The sequence below is a fragment of the Streptopelia decaocto genome (assembly GCF_964273445.1).
Source record: "Streptopelia decaocto genome assembly, chromosome: 6".
NCBI lineage: Eukaryota > Metazoa > Chordata > Aves > Columbiformes > Columbidae > Streptopelia > Streptopelia decaocto.
The window spans coordinates 57,197,561-57,215,406 of NC_138660.1; the positions used below are offsets into that span (position 1 = coordinate 57,197,561).

Sequence of the window (17,846 nt, forward strand, 5' to 3'; positions counted from 1 at the left end):
CCCACGTTGAGTGCCTAGACACTACAGGGAAGACTGGCTTTGGAAACTTCGTGTCACAGGTTAACCAACCCAAGAGGATGCAAGAAAAAGGTTTTACTCTTTCCTCAGACCTCTCCTCCTCACCCTCCTTACGGAGGCTGGAAAGCCAAGGACCTCAGGAAGCCATAGCCATTCCCCTTGTCCTGGAAGGTAGATGGGTCAAACCAGCTGTCCCATAGGTTCACTGTGACAAGATGCTGCATAACACAGCAACCCCCACTTTCATCCAGCATCACATCCCCACCACGACTGAGACAGACACACTCTGTGCATGCTTATCTAGGAGTATTGGGTCACTGTCCTCATCACAATTCTTAAACACCTCAGCGTGGACAGGGATTCTGCCTGCTCAAGGGGCTGATGAAAGAAACAAAACCTCGGATCAGACACATTATCACTGCAGAGGGCTAGAATACAGTCTCCCAGATGCAAAGCAAGGGAATGTTGATGAACACAGCTGTTGAAAAGAAAAAAAACCCTCACTGTTCCATATGTTTTTCCCTTAGGATAAGTTATTCTGGTCTTAATTAAAAAAAAAAAAAAAAAGTTGATTTTAGAAAAAGTAGCTAAATACAAAGCCCAGCCACTGTCTTCTGCACCACAGTTTCATAAGACACTTTAAGGTAGATGCTACATACAGCTGTGCAAGCAACAGCCACAGAAACGCTGTGAACAAGAACCAGTTCAGAGCATGGCTATGGAGAGGGGTGCTGGCACAGCTTCCTTGGCCACCACCAACAATGCTGTTTTGTTCTTCCATAAAGCTGCTTTGTTTAGGGCCCTCTTTGTAAATTCCATGAAAACACATATACAAAGCACCATCAGGGACACATGTGCTCCTCCAGGACTGTTTTCATCATGCTTAATATTCTATCCCTGAGACCTTCTCAACCACAGTCTATTCCATATGTTCATTAGTTCATAAGCAGGGATATACAGTCTCATCCCCACAAAGTTTCTGTCTGCCTGTCCCTGCTCCTCCCAAAAGTCACCAAGCACCTCTGTGACAGTTGCTTTTCATGAATTTTGGAGCTGGCTTTGAAGGCAGCCATAACGATGGGGGCTTGCATATCCTCTGTGAACTCCATCTACCTCTGTAAATCACACAAACGAGTGGTCCTGATGACACAAAATCATGGCTCAATGAACACTTCAGCTACAGAAACATCTAGCAGTGTAACAATGTAGGACCTCAGCACAATAAAGTTAGGAAACACTCGAATATTAATGCTCGCTAAGTAAAAACCTCCTCATTTCCTCAGCAAAACAGCACTTGACCCACATTATCTAGAAACCAACTGCTTGCTTGTTGCTCTATGCAAAGCCTGCATAAAAAGAAAGAAAAACTGGCCCACATTTGAACTGTCTCAGTAATCAGCAATGCATAAGAAAAAGGCTCTCAAAGTAACACCATAAACCCCGTGTATCATCTTCAGTGGACGAGTTCTCTTAGGCATTTTTTTCTTTTGCACAGACTAATGCTGAACTTTTTCTTCTTGCCTACAGCATCCACTCAGAGTAAAGCTGGTTACTCCATACTCCTGTCCAGAGCAATCTTTCTGCCATGAAAAAACAGCTTCCACCTCAAAAATAAATTTAATAACTATCAGCTTTCTATTAAGAGACATATTAGGAGACACTGTGCAGATACTGCTTGTCAGGCATTCAAAACCAAACCCAGATAGGTGGCCCGTGGTACAATGTGCTCTGCTGCCATAAGGAAAGCCGTACAAGGAGGCCTGCACCAAAATTTAGTGCTCAAATTAACACACCTCACCTGCACTTCCATGCACTCCTCTTACTGCCATGTCTTGTAAGGTCTCTTCTAGTATTTTATCCCATTACCTGTCATATAGTCGGTGAGTATTAAACTGCAAGTTGTTTTATCCATTCTAATTTTTAAAATATTTCTGGTTAAGACACAGATCATGTAACTCTATACATATATGTGTGGAATTTTTATACACTCCATCTATACTGCCAGATATACACACTCCAGAGAGTCACAGCTGGTCACAAATAAACACTGCATATCACACCTATTTTAAGGCCCTGTCACTGTGATCAAAAGATGGAAAAGAGTAGAATTCTCTGCAATTTCCCACCAGCACATTCTTTTACGAGGTGATGCCACTTGCAGTGCAGTTTGTGAGAAACCAGCTCAATGATCTGCTGAGATGAGGGAGAGATGGTGCTGGAGGTCTGCAAGGCCCAAATACGGCACATCAGGCAAGTCACGGCCTGATCTGCTAGAAATAGGAATAGTTTCCTCTACAGTGCTGGTAGCAGGAACAGGCAGGTGGGCCAGGCTGGGCAGCAGAAGAAAGAGGTAGAACGTCAAGGTAAGCCCGAAGGAAATTAAATATCAGAAGGCAGCAGGTTCCTTTGAGACTGCTTGGTTGTTCTTTTGGCAGAGGAGGAAAGCAAGCCATTAAAGAAGCAGAATACACCCGTGTCGACTTTATTTGCAGCACTAATTGCCATGCACGTGTGCTAATTGCCCGCACATGAAGTGCAAGGGAGCGGGCACTACTTAATCTCGTGCTGTTGGGGAGGCTCACAAAGTAACACTTGTTGGATCTTGTTCTCACCACATACTCCACTTGTACCAAAGCAAAATGGAGGGAATTTGGGCAGTGTCCTTTTTTAATAAAGTTATCCATTGCAGTTTATTTAGAAATCAAAGAGGAAACTTTCAACCAGACCATCAGAGATATTCAATCCATTAACAAATTTCGGAGCTTCTTAGCAAGGTAAGAGCTTCTAACAACCACTGAAACAGACTGTTCTCTGCTGTCAGTTTGGAGCACAGGGCAATGGAGATCCACTCTGCAGCTGCAGGTACCTTACACAACTGTTTCTCCTTTTGTCAGGAAGCAACACCATTTGATTGCTGTCAGTGAAAGGTGATGGCTGCCAGGGCTCATCCTAGCTAAATGCACGGGTAAAGTGCACCAGAAAAACAAGCACTGGCAGTAGCAGCACAGAGCTGCGCTGCCTGGAGCATTCTCCTGTGGGTGTTCAAATCACTGAGGAGGTGAAAGCAAGGAAACAGGAGATGAAGGGTGGACTGCAGCAGGTGGAAAGACCCTGCTTGGCCATCCTCTCTTGTTATATTAAGGTTTTCTGGAAAACAGAGCTTTATGTCCTTCCCTCCAGCCAAGTCTGAAAGCAGCATATGTCCCTATCAGGATGTTGTCCTTAACATCCTTCAGCTGCACCTGTGTTTGTTCCTAGCTCCTTGACATTGATTTCTCACTAGATGATAGCCACACCCCTGATCTGCCAGCTCAGGTCCATATGTGCACCTCCCAGATTATTTTCGTCCAAATAAATGGACTAAACTAACTTTGGTTGAGTTTGGCTGAAACCAGGCTGGGAGCAAAAACCATTTTAGTTACTGAGTTTGACTGTCTCTTTGGCAGCTACTGCTGCTAAAGTACACACAACTGAAAGTCTGGAAAACCAGAGCCTCTGATCCATTACTGCAGGGGTGAAGAAGAAGAAAATGCACCTCTTGCCACTAATTTTTTTTACAGTATTTCTTCTCAAGGTTTTTTCCTCAGGGCTTGGAGAGCATTCAGGCTGAGGAGAGAGACAAGAGACACTGCAGACACATCTTCCACCAGCATCTCTCTGAAAAATGTGCACTGCAGGGTGGCTAGCACAAGACAGATGCCTTTCAGTATTGTGAGGATTGATCGGTGCAAATCAGTCACTATTGCTATACCAGCTGCCCCTTCATACAGAGGAGCCCTGAGGGGAGTTAAAGGCACTTTGCAAGCAGCCAGAGGGAAAAAGGTATTTCTGGTGTTAGGCAGAATGCATTTAGATTCCAACTCATTTCTTGTGGTGCTAAATAAATACTAGACAGGGCAAGAAGCATTTAGGTTATGGTTTGAACAGAGATTAAGATTCCTGTTAGATCTGGCTGGGACAGGGAATAGCAGAGGGAAAAGGAGGTATCCTGCCCATTAAGCTTCAAAAGTTGTTCAACTCAGCACAGGAAACTGCAGTCCTGCTTAAGGCCACCATTTGTGCAGAAGGCAACTTTCAGGATTTTTTCCTCTTTACTGAAAGAAAATCAACATTTTCTCCCACTCTGCCCAGATCAAAATGCTAAGTTTCCACCAGCAAGCCAATGTTGTAATGCCGCCCATTTGAACAGAGCACAGTATTTCTCCAATAATCTCCAGCAGGTCAGGCGGGCAGGGAGCTGTCAGCACCTTTCCCCATGAAGTTTTCCACACAGTGGATATGCTCACGTTGCAGCAAGGCACCGGCTGAATAGCGCATGCAGTATTGCAAACAGTTTAAACAGAGGATAAGCTGATGGAAAACAAAGGAGCTTCTCCCAGGAGACACAGAAGAGCGTCACCTACCACTTCAGCATTTAACAACCTGGGATCCTATACCTCCATCTTATTACAGTATATTGTCCTGATCACAGCTGCTAAGGAATTGGCAATTAAAAGGTTTACTCTCAGGCCAAGCAAGAGGCCAGGCTCAGAAAGCAGATCATTTCTCTGCAAAGGATGAGTCGTGAGCAGCTGCAGCAGTCCCTAGCAGAGGAGCAGTCGTATCAAAGAGAGACTCGTGACCAGGCTCCGGAGAAGCAGTTTCGGTACCAGGGCCAAGGACTGGCTAAATGTGACAGATAAGCTCCTCTCTTGACTCTGTTCCTACATCAGCCAGCCCCAGCCTTTGCCAAGGGGGTAAGCACTCAGCACAAGAGGATGACACTGTCTCTTCTAATAGAAAATGGCATCTATGGGCACCATACTAAGTTACTAATATAAAGTACTCCTGACTTACACAAGCTACAGTCTTATCTTGGAGACATTACAGTAAAGACTGGTCTGTTCAGAAAAGTTCCTCAAAATAAATTGAAGAGTGTGTCAACACTCCTCTTAACAAGCATGACTTCATTTATTTTGCTTTCCCTCTGGAGGTGTATTAAATTAACTAGGTCCATTTGCATCTAAAATAGAGAAGGTAATTTTAGCAGTGGACTACAGTCTCTATATAGTGGGCTCTATATTGTGCCTTAACTAATCGACTCCAGGGTTACCTTTCCTATACAAAATGACCTGGACAAACCTTCCATGTCGTGACTACAGTCAGATGCTCATTACCTAGATTAGGGAAGTCTCCTAACTTTCTCTAACAAGAGATGAAAATATTTTCAGGAAATACTTCCTTAAGTATTTCTTCATAGTTATTTTGACCACAGCTGCAAAGCATACACTTTTAAGAGCCTCTGGAGCAGACCTGGATGCTAACAAGTTAACTAAGTACACCTTTCGTAGCAGATGAAAAGGACTAGGCACTGAGAGGGAAGTCACCTGTGAAAGGACAGTTCAGCTTCAAGCTTCTTGCTTGTACTGCAGTGCTTTCAAGAAGGCTTTATTCAGGAATGAGACCCACTGTGCCAGATGTCATACAAACGTGTGGTTTGTGACAGAGAACTGCACGCTTTGGGTGGGTTGGGAACTAAAGGTAGGTGAAGCAAATTAAGAGCCAGTTTCAGCTAAGATGAGCCAGAGACCTCTATTCACCAACAATCTCTTGTTTACTATCTGCTCCTACCCAGGGCTGTGCTTGCTTGTTCACTTAAAAAACTCAAACAAAACAAACAAACAAGAAAGCACATCAATACTTTCATAACCCCAAAGACTACATATACAAAGGCTATACAAATAGATGTGTGATTAGTACCTGCCACAAACGTTCAGGCTGACCTGGTGCAGTGGGATGGCATAGCTGACCTCTGGAAGTATCCTTCAATCATATCGTTTCTGTTTTTGTAGCTTTCAAAAGTTATCAGTGCATCTGTCATACCAGGGGGATGATACTTGCTCCAGTACACCACCACGACTAAGACGACACAAGCCTGAGCTCTATTCCCTCATTTTTCCGACTTGTCAACAGCCTTGCAAATTTCTGAGATATGATAGTAAAACCCACATATGCACAGCAGCTATTTGTAATGTGAGAGAGTTCAGAAGATAAATGGAGCAAAGAAAAATGCCATATTCAACATCAACAAAGAAGGCAAGAACATAATTACCCAGTATGAAATCTGGGCATGATGTCACAGAGCGCCTTCACAAACTAATATGGCAATCTGTGATATGTTTTAAGTAGAAAATGTCACCTTGAGCAGGAAAATACACCAAATATGTTCCATCACAGGGTGTTATAATCCTAGGAAGGAAGAAGAAAAAGAAGTTCCAGTTCAGCTCACCTTCAGTCAGAGATCACTACAGGTTGCTTTTTCAACTGACAAATACCGTGCAATTCAGCATTTAAACTTTTTTTCCTCCATACTATCTGAACAGAAGAAATCATTAAGTGTAAGAGAAGAATTGTTCTGTGAGCAGCATTAAAGGAGCTCCATAGTCCTTGCTGGCCTTAAGATCCAGAGAGCTCATCACACGATAGCAGTTCCCACACTAGTAACCTACTTCATGTTTAACAGCTTAAAAACTGCAGTCAGCTTTCAGCATGAGGGAGACCGACATTTTAATTACACAGTCTCCCACAACATTGCAGAGTATCTTCCTTTCCTAGTACCACAGAGTCTTTCTTCCTTTCCTTCATGAACTTACTATAACCACCTGCCCCCCCCAAAATAATCCCATTCAACTGGAAATATCTTCATTAATAACATGTCCCTTGGTCCACCTATTTGTGCAATTCTGTGCACAAATACCCACACATTAAGCAAGAATACACAGAAAGCTGCTGTTGGGTACTTCCCAGCAAACAGAAAGAGTTCATCACTCAGCAAGCATGTCTGAGTAGCTCTGGCATCTGCGGGCTGCCCAACAAACTACTGTTTTTAGAAATACTGATTTGAGTAGTCCCTTACCACATCGCTAGCTCTAAGAATTCAGTTTTCAGTCTGAGGGACAGGGAAACCGGTGCTTGTAGCATTTAGTCTAGAGCAGGGAATAAAGGGAAGGAGCTGTGTCTTTTTCTGGAGGTGAAAATACAGCCAGGGAACTGTCTACATTAGCAATGTTCTGTGACAGATTCTTGCAAGCAATATCCTAGCCTTTTCTTTTGACTATGAAGTGAGACAGAATGTATTCTACAAACTGCAAACACTTTTAAGGAATAAACAGTTTGTGTAAGTTGCAGCTTTGAGTGATCAATTTCTAACAGGGGGGGAAAAGAAAACACAAACATTTCATTTATATTCCCCCCTCTGTTACAATGTAGTCCTTTGCGTACTATCTGCAAAGATGCACTCTGATACTAGTGGAATGTGTATGTTAAATTTGTAGAGCAGCTTTAATCCCCAACTCAACCTTCCATGAGCAAAGTTGCCCAGAACAGAGATGATAGCCATGCACTGCAGTACCACAAAGGCCCGATTCACAGTAAAAAAATTTATGGGTGTTGCACGGATGTATAAAACTTTTCATGAAAAGGAAGTTTAACATTTAATCTGAAAACTCATCACTTAAACTGCAGAAGCAGCAGTCTAGCTAGAGGGATTAAAACCAAAATTGAGGCAGAATTGAGGATGCTCTGAAATATACTTCTCTTCTGGTATTTCTGCTGCTACGAAGTAGGAGAAGCGACAAATGATAACCATATAGTGAACACTGGATTTGCTTGATGCAGACAGTCTGGATAAGATCTTAAGCACACAAACATGATTTGTGTACTTGATGTCTGGGGAAGAGAGGAAGGATATATTGCAATTGCCTTAGTGACTTATAAATATGAAAAAAAAAAAAGAAAAAGATATTTTATTTGCAGAACAAAGCCTGACAATACAATGAAACATTCTATAGTGAATACTGTAATGAAAATTGTACTCAGCATCAGTTGATGCCAGCCTGGCACTACAACCAATATTATTAGTGATATCAACGCTGTCCATGAATTCTTAAACTGTGGGGGGTTTCTTACCACATGTAAATGCTTCACCTTTGTGGTCCAAACCTGACGGTGTCTGGCTGAAGCAGTTCACAAGCTTGCTTAACTACCAGGCTTCTGATGGGAGAAGAGCTTCCCAAATGTTCAAACAAAAAAGTTGAAAGCAAAAGTTAAATGCAGAGCTTTAAATTGTGTTCACTCCATTTTTCCAAGTGTCAGAACAAGACCCTCTCTCTCAATGCTACCACAGATCTGTTCAACAATGCCATTCCTGTACCCGCCAGTGATGCAGCTGGCAATAACACCACCATAAAACATCAAGTACCGATTTCCTTGGGAGTGGTCCAGTTGCAGGTGCTAAGAAGCATTTTGATTCTTGTCTTGGCCTGACAGTCATTTTATCTGTGATCTTATTAAATGCTAGAAACTTCAAGCTTTCCTATGATAAGGTGAAAACACTTTGGAGTTCAGGAGACAAATATTAAAATTCTTGTCTGTTTCTCACACCCCCTCAGAACGAGATTATCCTTTTTAATATCTCTGGGGTTGGATTTTTTCATTCACATGAGATTTCCCCTTAAGTTTTTACCTAGCCTAAGGACTCCATAATAATGAATATCAAATTAAACTTCTGGCAGCAGCAGGATACGTCTCAGGTAAAGACTAAAAATTTTTTTAAAGTATCATCCATCAATCTCAAAACAAAAAGAAGAAAGAGCACCTCTTGGATGCAAGATATCACAAGTTCACATCACTAGGCTAGACTTCAGAAGAAGGGAAGGAACTAACACCAAGTGTATCCCACATCAAAACACCTGCAGGACTCGCAGGAGATGAAAAAGTCACACGGCAGTTATACAGGAACCCCACCCACTTCCCAGAAGCTGCGAATCTTCACATTCCTTGCACGCACTTTGTCACTGTCCTCCTCTGAGCCATGAAAAACATAAGTGTAACACATTATGAAATCATGTGGCAGCTGGAAGGCTCGGGGGAGACTCTGGTGCACTCCAGCTCCCTCCCCACTGCATTTTCTGGGTACAGTTTGCTTGTGCAAGGTGCCATGTAAATCTTACAGTATAAAGCAGATGGAAAGATAATGCTTGCCCAAGGCTAGCAAAACTTGGAGCCCTGTCTTCTACCTCCCCAAACAAAAGCGGGTATTTTCTCTGAACCTAAACCACCTGCACAAGAGGGAGGAGTTTAAAAAAAAAAAAAAAAAAGAAGACAGGAACTTTTCAAAGCATGGCTTCTCAGAAGCCACTACCAGCTACAGGGTGGCCCACTTTAACATGCACATAGAAGCTGCTGTCAAAATAATTACAGTTTTTACCTCTCAGTGTTTCAGCTGCTGTTGGAGATTTTTCATTGCATCTTCTACCAAGACAGAAGGAAAGTACTTTTAGTTCGAGTAGAAAATAAAAGTAATATCCAATACCAAAATATGAAGACAAAACCAGTTATTCCCAAAAGACTGCAAGTATTCCAACTACTGAAATGGCCAAAAAGTTAGCAGTTGCTCCAGTTTTTTTAAAAGACTGAGAGGAAGCTGTGGTGCATGACCAAAAGATTAGCTAATCAAACACAAATTGAATGCATTTGGTGAATAGTCTGGTGCCCGAATTTCACATTCCAGCTGGGCAGAGTCTCAGTCCTCTTTCACCCCAGACCTCAGCAGCGCTGCCCAAGCAACAGCAAACCTGGTGCACATGTGCATTTAGGAACCACTGAGCTGATTCAGGCTCCAAGAGGGCACGACCAGTTCCAGTGAGCCTTTAGCACCAGGATCATCAGCACTTTGTTTCCACTGCCATTCTGGTTAATCACAAAAGATCATGTATAGGGGTCACAGTGGTGTCTGTCCTGGTTTCATCTGAGAGTTAATTTTCTTCCTAGTAGCTGGAACCATGCTGTGTTTTGGATTTAGTACGAGAATAATATTGATAACACACTGATGTTTTAGTTGTTGCTAAGCAGCCAAGGACTTTTCAGCTTCTCATACTGGCCTGCCAACAAGAAGGTGGGGAGTGCACAAGAAGTTGGGAGGGGACACAGCAGAGACAGCTGATGCCAACTGACCAAAGGGGTATTACACATAATATTATATATATGGATATATATATCCACATATGTGATATATATGATATCCCCCAGCATATAAAGCTGGGGGAAGAAAAAGGAAGGGGAGAACATTCTCGTTTATGGTGTCTGTCTTCCCCAGTAACCATTATGAGTGATGGAGCCCAGCTTTCCTGGTGATGGCTGAACACCTGCCTGCCCATGGGAAGGAGTTAATGAATTATTTGTTTTGCCTTGCTTGTGTGTGCGGCTTTTGCTTTACCTGTTAAACTGTCTTTATCTCAACCCACAAGTTTTCTCATTTTTACTGTTTTGATTCTCTCCTCTCATCCCACTGGAGGGGAGTGAGCAAGTGGCTGCATCATGTTTAGTCACTGGCTGGAGTTAAATAAAGCCACCAGGCCCAGGCCACTGAAGGACAAGTCAATTAGGGGATGGAAAGCTATCCTTCAGCCTCACATATCTCGACGAATCCCAACATTTTGCTGAAATAACTTCACCTCTCCAGAAATAAACAGAACTATCACACTCTGCCTTTCCAAGCATGTCATAAAAACACCTAGACGGACAAATCTTTTGCTAGAATTAGTACATCTGACAGAGTAATGCACCTAAATCATCCCCATAAGGTTTTGTCTTCAATTCACTGAGATCCAACTCAGCTATGAGGCTGCAATTGCTACCACAAGGCTGAGAGAAATGAGTCAAATGGGTCAGTTTACTGAGACAACAAACCTATTAAGAGTCCAGGAATGCAAAGAAATGAGATGCACAGCACTCAAACACTATTAGAGTAGCAGTTATTGATACCAGTGAACATTACAGTGAAATATCAAACTAATGCAGGGTGGTGGGAAGGAGGATAAAGTAACGGAGGGAGATGAGAAGGCAGCCAGGATCATAGGGTAATTTAGGAGACAAGAAAAACAGATACACCTTTGTAAACCTCAAGCACCACATGCATTCCCAAGAGATATAGACAATATTCATACTAAGGACTAATTGATATACAATACCACAGGGATTTAATTAATTACCTCTGTTACAGAATTACACTAGGGAGGCAACTATCAATGCAGCAGTTACTGAATATTTCAGGTTGGCATTTTTTTCCTGAACAAAAGAACTCAAATCAGCAATTTTTACCAACATCAGTCAAACTGCTGCTCAGGCAGATTCTTCAGTTGTTAGAAAGCTGGAGCACATCTTACTGTATGAGAGCTCCACTGATATCAATGTTTATGCAGAACAGGACATTGAGTGCTGTTTGAGGCACACGGTATCTGGCTCCATGTGGCCAAGTGCCTTAAAATCTCATCCTAAATGAATATTACTCAAATTTATTTTCCAGGTGGACGAAAGTAAAACAGGCAGCAACCAACCATAAATTAAAAAAAAAAAAAAAAAGACATACAGATTTATCTGCATTTCAGATAGCTCATCTCTCCTTCATGAATAAAGGCCACTTGAAGACAATGAAAGTGCAACACAGTGACTTGAGTAACACACTTCTAAAAATCTGTTAGTCTTGAAATCAGTCATCATCATCAGTCATATCTTAAGCATGCTGAGGCTGAGACGGAACATACAGTACTATTTCTCCTGCTATGTGACTTGTTTCCTATTGAATGCCATTTAAATGGCATATAAAAAGCATATTTACAAGATGTTAGAAGATATCCACAAGACTCAAGTCAATAACCTATTACAGTGAGAAGTTTTTTATAGCCCTGCTGAAGTGACAGATTATTTAGGGAAAGGAAAAAGAGCAACTGCACAGATTTTCATATAATATCTTCCTACAAATGGTTAAACTGAAATGCTACACTTTCGAGAGACCCACCATGTGGATCTATCACAGACCATTAACGTGGACTGACAGGGAGAAAGGTACATACACAGTTCTCAGAAGTGAAGGATTAGGAATACTAATGTAACATTGTTATGATGGAGGTGTATGGAAAGGGACTGAGCAAAAAGGAGGTCAACATCCGGAGTCTAGAATCAGAGTGCTACGAACAAGAGCCATGGGCTGGGGCAGCTGTTCAGAACTTTGCTGTCAGAGATCGTTTGCAGAAGGTCTGCAGTAGTATTAAGGGGAGGAAAGAGATCAGAGCATTTCAGTTACTCCTTCAATGAGGTTACTGACACACACACAAAAAAAGAAGTATTTATTTTACCCAGTCTTCTGTTTTCACTGTACCTTAACAGTCACCCACTCACACTCAGTTAATACAAAGGCTTAACTGTATCCTTGAACCTCAGAAAGTTACAATAAAACAGGTTTAGGTGGGAAAAAAGGAGTAAATCTAACCTCAGTCCATGGGTTTGTTTGATGTTTGTATATGGCATTCTTATCCCTTACCCCTAGGTCCCCCACCCCCTCCCACACACAATCCTCATCCCTTTTTAAGTCTGATTCAGAGTCCAATAAACTTTGTTGTGAAACTCCCTGTCCCTTAGCCCCTAGTCTTACAAAAATGCCAGTGCTTACTCAAGACTATGTGCAGGGCAGCTGCTCTACTCACATGACTCCAGTCAAGCATCCGCAACCCATACGCTCTAAATTCTTCTCCTGCGTCTGCACAGGTTTGTGGGCCAGCTGGGTAAGTTTGTTTCTACCAGAACATAGAATAAACATCAGTATCACCTTTGTTGTGAATGTAAGGCAGTTTGTGGATAAATAGTATATTTCTTTCTCACCTAACTATTAGATAGTCTCATTCACACATAAAGCACTTCTTACATGAATCCTGGAGTTGAATGTGTTTTCAGAGCCTGAAAGTATATCAAAACGAACACATGGAAAAAGCTGGCCTACAAAGAGATGCACTATATATATATATATATATGTATACACACACAAGAGAGAAAGACATAGACTTGTGTGCATTGAAATATGTTTGTAATCCAAACTGTCCCAGAAAAACACAAGGACACAAACCTGAAGACAAATGCAGTCATCCCCTCCCCAATAAAGCCAAAAGCAGTCCCTCTAAAATTAATTGATCATAGGTACAAAAAAAAAAATCTTTAAGTAATTAAGATTTGTAGTTGGTGAAGTGTCATACATTCAATGTCCTCTGCCTCCAGCAGCAGTCTTTGAATGTGGGTAAATTCTCAAACACACGATTTTTCTCCCCTCCCTCTGCATTGGATAACTTTTGAACATAATGCAGTAATTTGTATTAATTAGTATTTTTTGTTCCAATCAAACATCAATTCAAGAAGCCAAAATCATTGCCTCTACCTGATCAGACACGCAGAGATTCCAAATATACCTGCTGCTTCTGCTAGGGGTGCTTCAGGGCACTCTTGAAAGACCCCATACTCCTCCAGGTAGCAAACAGAAGAAAGAGCCTACTTTGAAAGCCCAGTGACCCCAGAAGAATTACTAAAAAAAACAGCTCAGTTACGACTGAACAATCCCAGCTACCTTTACTCCTGTCACCTTACCAATTCAGAAATAGCAGACTGCCTTACCCCTTTCATGAAGCCTGACTAGCACAGCCTCAGACCAGACGGTCTGGTGACAGGGCAGTCCAGTAGTACTAGGAGAAAGTAATCCAAACAATAAAATCATGCATTCTCAGCAAGGGAATAAAAAAAGTTGCCTTTCTTCCGAAAGGGACCTACAACCAAGAATTTTACTCTCTAGAGAAAGACCAGCAGTGAGATTTTAAATGGGCTCCTGAGCATCACAGAAGTGCTCAGGAGTCTACAAAAAAAGCCACCCAGCTTTCAATATTAGTGGATCATAACAAGACTGTATGATTCTTTCCTGGCATGGAAACAACTGGGAGAAGATTAAAAGAAAAAAGCCCCCACAAAGAAAAAACTCGCTTAAGTATTATGGTTAAAAAATGCCATGAAAAAGAGGAAAGGGGATACACATCCTAATCGGCCTTTATTCTGTGACTTGCTGTGGATAAAGAACCATCTGGTCACGTAGTCACCAATGCATTCACGTCCACTCCTGCTCCATGAAACCCAGGCTGATGTGACTGCCAGCATGAAGTCACTGAAAACAACTTAGCCCCCTGCTCTCTATTAATCTGGTCTTCATCTACCTTCACCCCTGTTAGTTTGAACGGGAGAAAACAGGGTTTGCGTGCATCAGTGGGCAGAGCTGAACACAACAGATTTCCATGGCAACGAGATACAGCCCCAGCGAAGGACGCCTGTTAACAGCTGTGAGGCGATGTGCTCAGCAGAAACAGATTTTTTCTATCAGACAGCCAGAGATAGCAGCTCATGTTCATACGCAAATGTGCAAGGAATCTAATTCTTGCCCTTGTACAACCTCACTGAATTCAGCTAGAGCTACACCAATGTAGACCACAGCAAGATAGAGACCGGCATTTGGTGTTAGTAGGAAAAATAAATATGCATTATGGAGAGAGACTCTACTTTCAAAAACAAAGTCAGAGTACTCCTAAGACATTCCTCATTAACTAAATATTTATTTCCAAACTTCAAGAAAACCCAGCACTAGTATGAAAGGGAAAGTGTATAATGCACAGGTTTGTGCAGACTGCACCATCACCTACTGCCCGTGCTTTTACCTCCAACAAGTGCACATTTCTACACAAGCTCAACCTCTTACCAATAATCCTGCTGTATTTGGAAAGGGAGAGAGCTATCATAATCCCAAATTCTCCACTGAGGGAGTGAATCATTTGGCCCTTTAGGCTCCTTTCCATTAAAATACAGTTACCAACACTTTCCAACACAAAGATATTTTATGCACTCATTGGTATCCTCTAAACTCAGCTTTGCTCATAACAGGCTGCTAAGTCTTCTGGCCATAATCATGACAAGCTTTCCCATCATATGTAAGAACACAGTCTCCAAATACACTCAATTCAATAGGACAAGTCTTGATTTATAAAATTACGAGCATTCACAAGGCTTTGCAGGACCACAGCCCCAGCTAGGAAGAGCTGAGGCCATTAGCAAACTTTTCCAAGTCAAGCAGAAAAACAGCAACTGTCGTGCTTACAGTGTATGCTCTGCTGGAAATGTACAAAAAGCCATTTATATCAAGCATAAGAAAAATATGTCATGTACAGTTTATAAAAATATCTGTAACAAACTAAGAACTATGCCAGAATAGAGAATAGAAGGAGGAAAGAAAGAGCCATTTCTTGGGCTATTTTGTAGACCAGACCAGAAACAGCCTCATCCTTCTGAAGTTTTACTTAAGCCCTATAAGTTTTCCTGACACTGTAAGAGGTTGAACTCAAAACAACTTAGAAGTAAGACTCAAGGCAGGCTCTGCAAGCACAAGTCTTCATTTTTTATTATGAGATATGGCTGTAAAGCTACCAAACACCTGATTTTAATAAACAATCCCCAGTTACATACAAACGTCAGGGCTGACCCTGTGACAAGCTCATCCTTGTTCAGAGTACTGCTCATCAGAGGGATGGTGATTACCACCTAGCTACGATGTTTTAAGTCAATGGTTTCCCAACTGCAAAGCACATGAGCCGCAAGGCTGCTTGCTTTACTTGAAAAGAGCGGTGCCTTGTATTGCTGTTATTTATACAGATATGGTAATTAAAAATTGCACTGTAATGCATTTGATAATAGTCTTATTGTTCCTGCAAACTGAGCTGCTCCAGTTAAACATGATATCACAGCTAAAAAATAATCTGCATTTATACATTTTTTTTAAAACCTTTCTGGCTGTATATGAACACCACAGGTATTTCCAGCACATCTCAGAGCAAACACCCTCCTCCTAAATTAAAAGCTTATTCCATGTTCCCATGGAGCACACTCTCTGATGCCTAAGCAAGCACCGCGCTGACACCGAACCCAGACTCCAGAGTGACACACAAGGATAACCCACAGCAGCACACACAGATACCATTCCACAGGTGTACTTACTGCAGACCTGTTTACATTAAATATAACTGAAGGGCATTAGCAAGGCTGGCTGACAGCGCTGGAGCAGTGGTCACAGGAAACCAGTAAGGCATGCTTCTTAAACATTTAGAGCCTTAATGAAAAGCAACAACGAGGAAACACCACGGCTATAAAAGAAGCAAGATTACAGTCTAGCCACCACAATGTACACCATCCCATCTTGTGGCAGGTAACCTAGGGGTTCAATAGAAAGCCCCCTCAGCCTTCCGGTGTCAGGAAGGCCTCTGGAAGTCAGACAAACCCCACTTTACTCGCCCTCCAAGGCAGCGGACTTGCCAAGTGCACACCTGAACCAGCTCGGGGCTCACCTACCTGCTTCAGGAGGAACTTATCCTCTGCGTTGATCTTGAGGGAGACAGCCAGGTGGATGGCGGAGAGCACCACCCCGCTGATGACCGCAGCCCTCATCCGCACTGGCAGCAGCGTGTAGATGCTGTAGATAAAGAAGACGGTCCACCAGATGCCCTCTGAGGCACTCCTGGGCCACACCAGCAGAACCCCTACCACTTGCACTGCCAGGATCACCAGGATGACAGAGTAGCATGCCAACCACATATGATCCTGGTGGAAGTCGTTGCGGTTGCACACCATGCACAGCACCACCATCAGCAAGATGGCCAGGGAGAGCACCACGACGTAGGATACCTCATAGTGGCCGTGCACAGCATGGAAGATCAGCATGACCACGCAGACCAGCACCAAAACGGCCATGAGCATGGTGAGGCTGCTCTGGTTGAGTCGGAAGAAGTAGCGCTGATAGAGGCGCTCCAGTTTCTCCGACTGGAACTTCTTGGACCTGAAGATTTGCAGCAGGCTGCTGCAACAGCTGCCCATGGAGAAGGCTGCCTCAGAGTCCCCCTCGTCCCCGTCCTCGTCCTCCAGCTCCTCAATCTTGGCCTGGATGCGTTTTTCCTCCAGCCCCAGCTCCACAGACCGGGGCCGTACCTCCCCCTGCTCCCCAAGCTGCCGTGGGCTGGCATTGTTGGGGGCAGCAGGGGAATCACTGCCAGGCGGGTGGCGGGACCAGTGACGTTGGCTGTCGTCACTGTGCTCCTGCCAGGCGGATTTGGACCTAAAGCTCATCATCCTGCGGCCACTCTCCCCGCGGCTCCGGCTTGCCTGGGGCTCGTAGTCTTCCTCGCTCCTCCACCTGCTCGACATGCGGGAGGCCTTCTTGCCCGAGGACCTGTTGGGAGGCGGCGGGTAGGAGTAGCCATTGGCCCGGGCTTCTGCTTCACCCCAGGCTGAGCGGTGCTGCTCGGTGCCTGCCCAGGGTGCTGGGCTGCCGAAGCCCGGGGGGCTGATGCTGTTGGGCCGGGACATGCCCTGAGAGGAGGCAGAGGGTGAGTGGACAACTGCCAGGCAGAGGTGGGGGCTCCCCCACCACAGGGGATGATCGGCTAGGAGAAAACCCCAAAAGGCAGCAGAGGAAGAAGAAAAAAGGAAAAACAAAAAGAAAAAAAAAAAGGGGGGGGGGCCAAGACCCGCAAACACCCCCAAAGTCTCCGGAGCTGCCAGGCGTCCCCCAGAGCCGTGGTCTCCCGGAGGGACCCTCAGGGCAGCGCGGTGGGGGCGGGCGCCATCACCAGCCCCAGCGCTCCAACACCCCCGAGCGAGCTCGGCACCGGGGGGGCCCGGACGCCCCCGCCTCAAGGCCGCGCACCCTCAGCCGAGCCGCGGGGGCTCCGCGCGCCGCGGAGGAGCCGCATCGCAGCTCGCCGCACCGGCCCGGCACCCGCCGCTGGGGCCGGGCGGGCAGCGGCACCGGCCGCCCCCCAAGGAGGCGGGCGGCTTCACCGCGGGCCGGTGGGCGGGGAGGGCACGGAGGCTCAGGCTCGCAGGGCCGCGGCAGCTGGCGGCGGCGGGAGCATCCCCTGCCGGGGGGTCTCTGGGCGCGGCGG

General features: G+C 44.3%; 1 protein-coding gene across 4 annotated transcripts in view; it reads right to left on the reverse strand.

Annotated features, from left to right (window-relative positions):
* Positions 1–17,392, reverse strand: part of ADCY5 (adenylate cyclase 5) — a 210,261-nt gene extending 192,869 nt beyond the window's left edge. For 2 of the 4 annotated variants that reach the window (XM_082056063.1, XM_082056062.1), the window contains exon 1: positions 16,258–17,385. In XM_082056063.1, coding sequence (XP_081912189.1) covers positions 16,258–17,268 — 1,011 coding nt within the window. In that variant the 5' untranslated portion in view covers positions 17,269–17,385. Of the gene's footprint in view, positions 1–12,539; positions 12,572–16,257 lie in introns of those variants that run through there. The other 2 variants (XM_082056065.1, XM_082056064.1) reach the window with 2 other exon arrangements.
* Between the last annotated feature and the right edge of the window lie 454 nt (positions 17,393–17,846).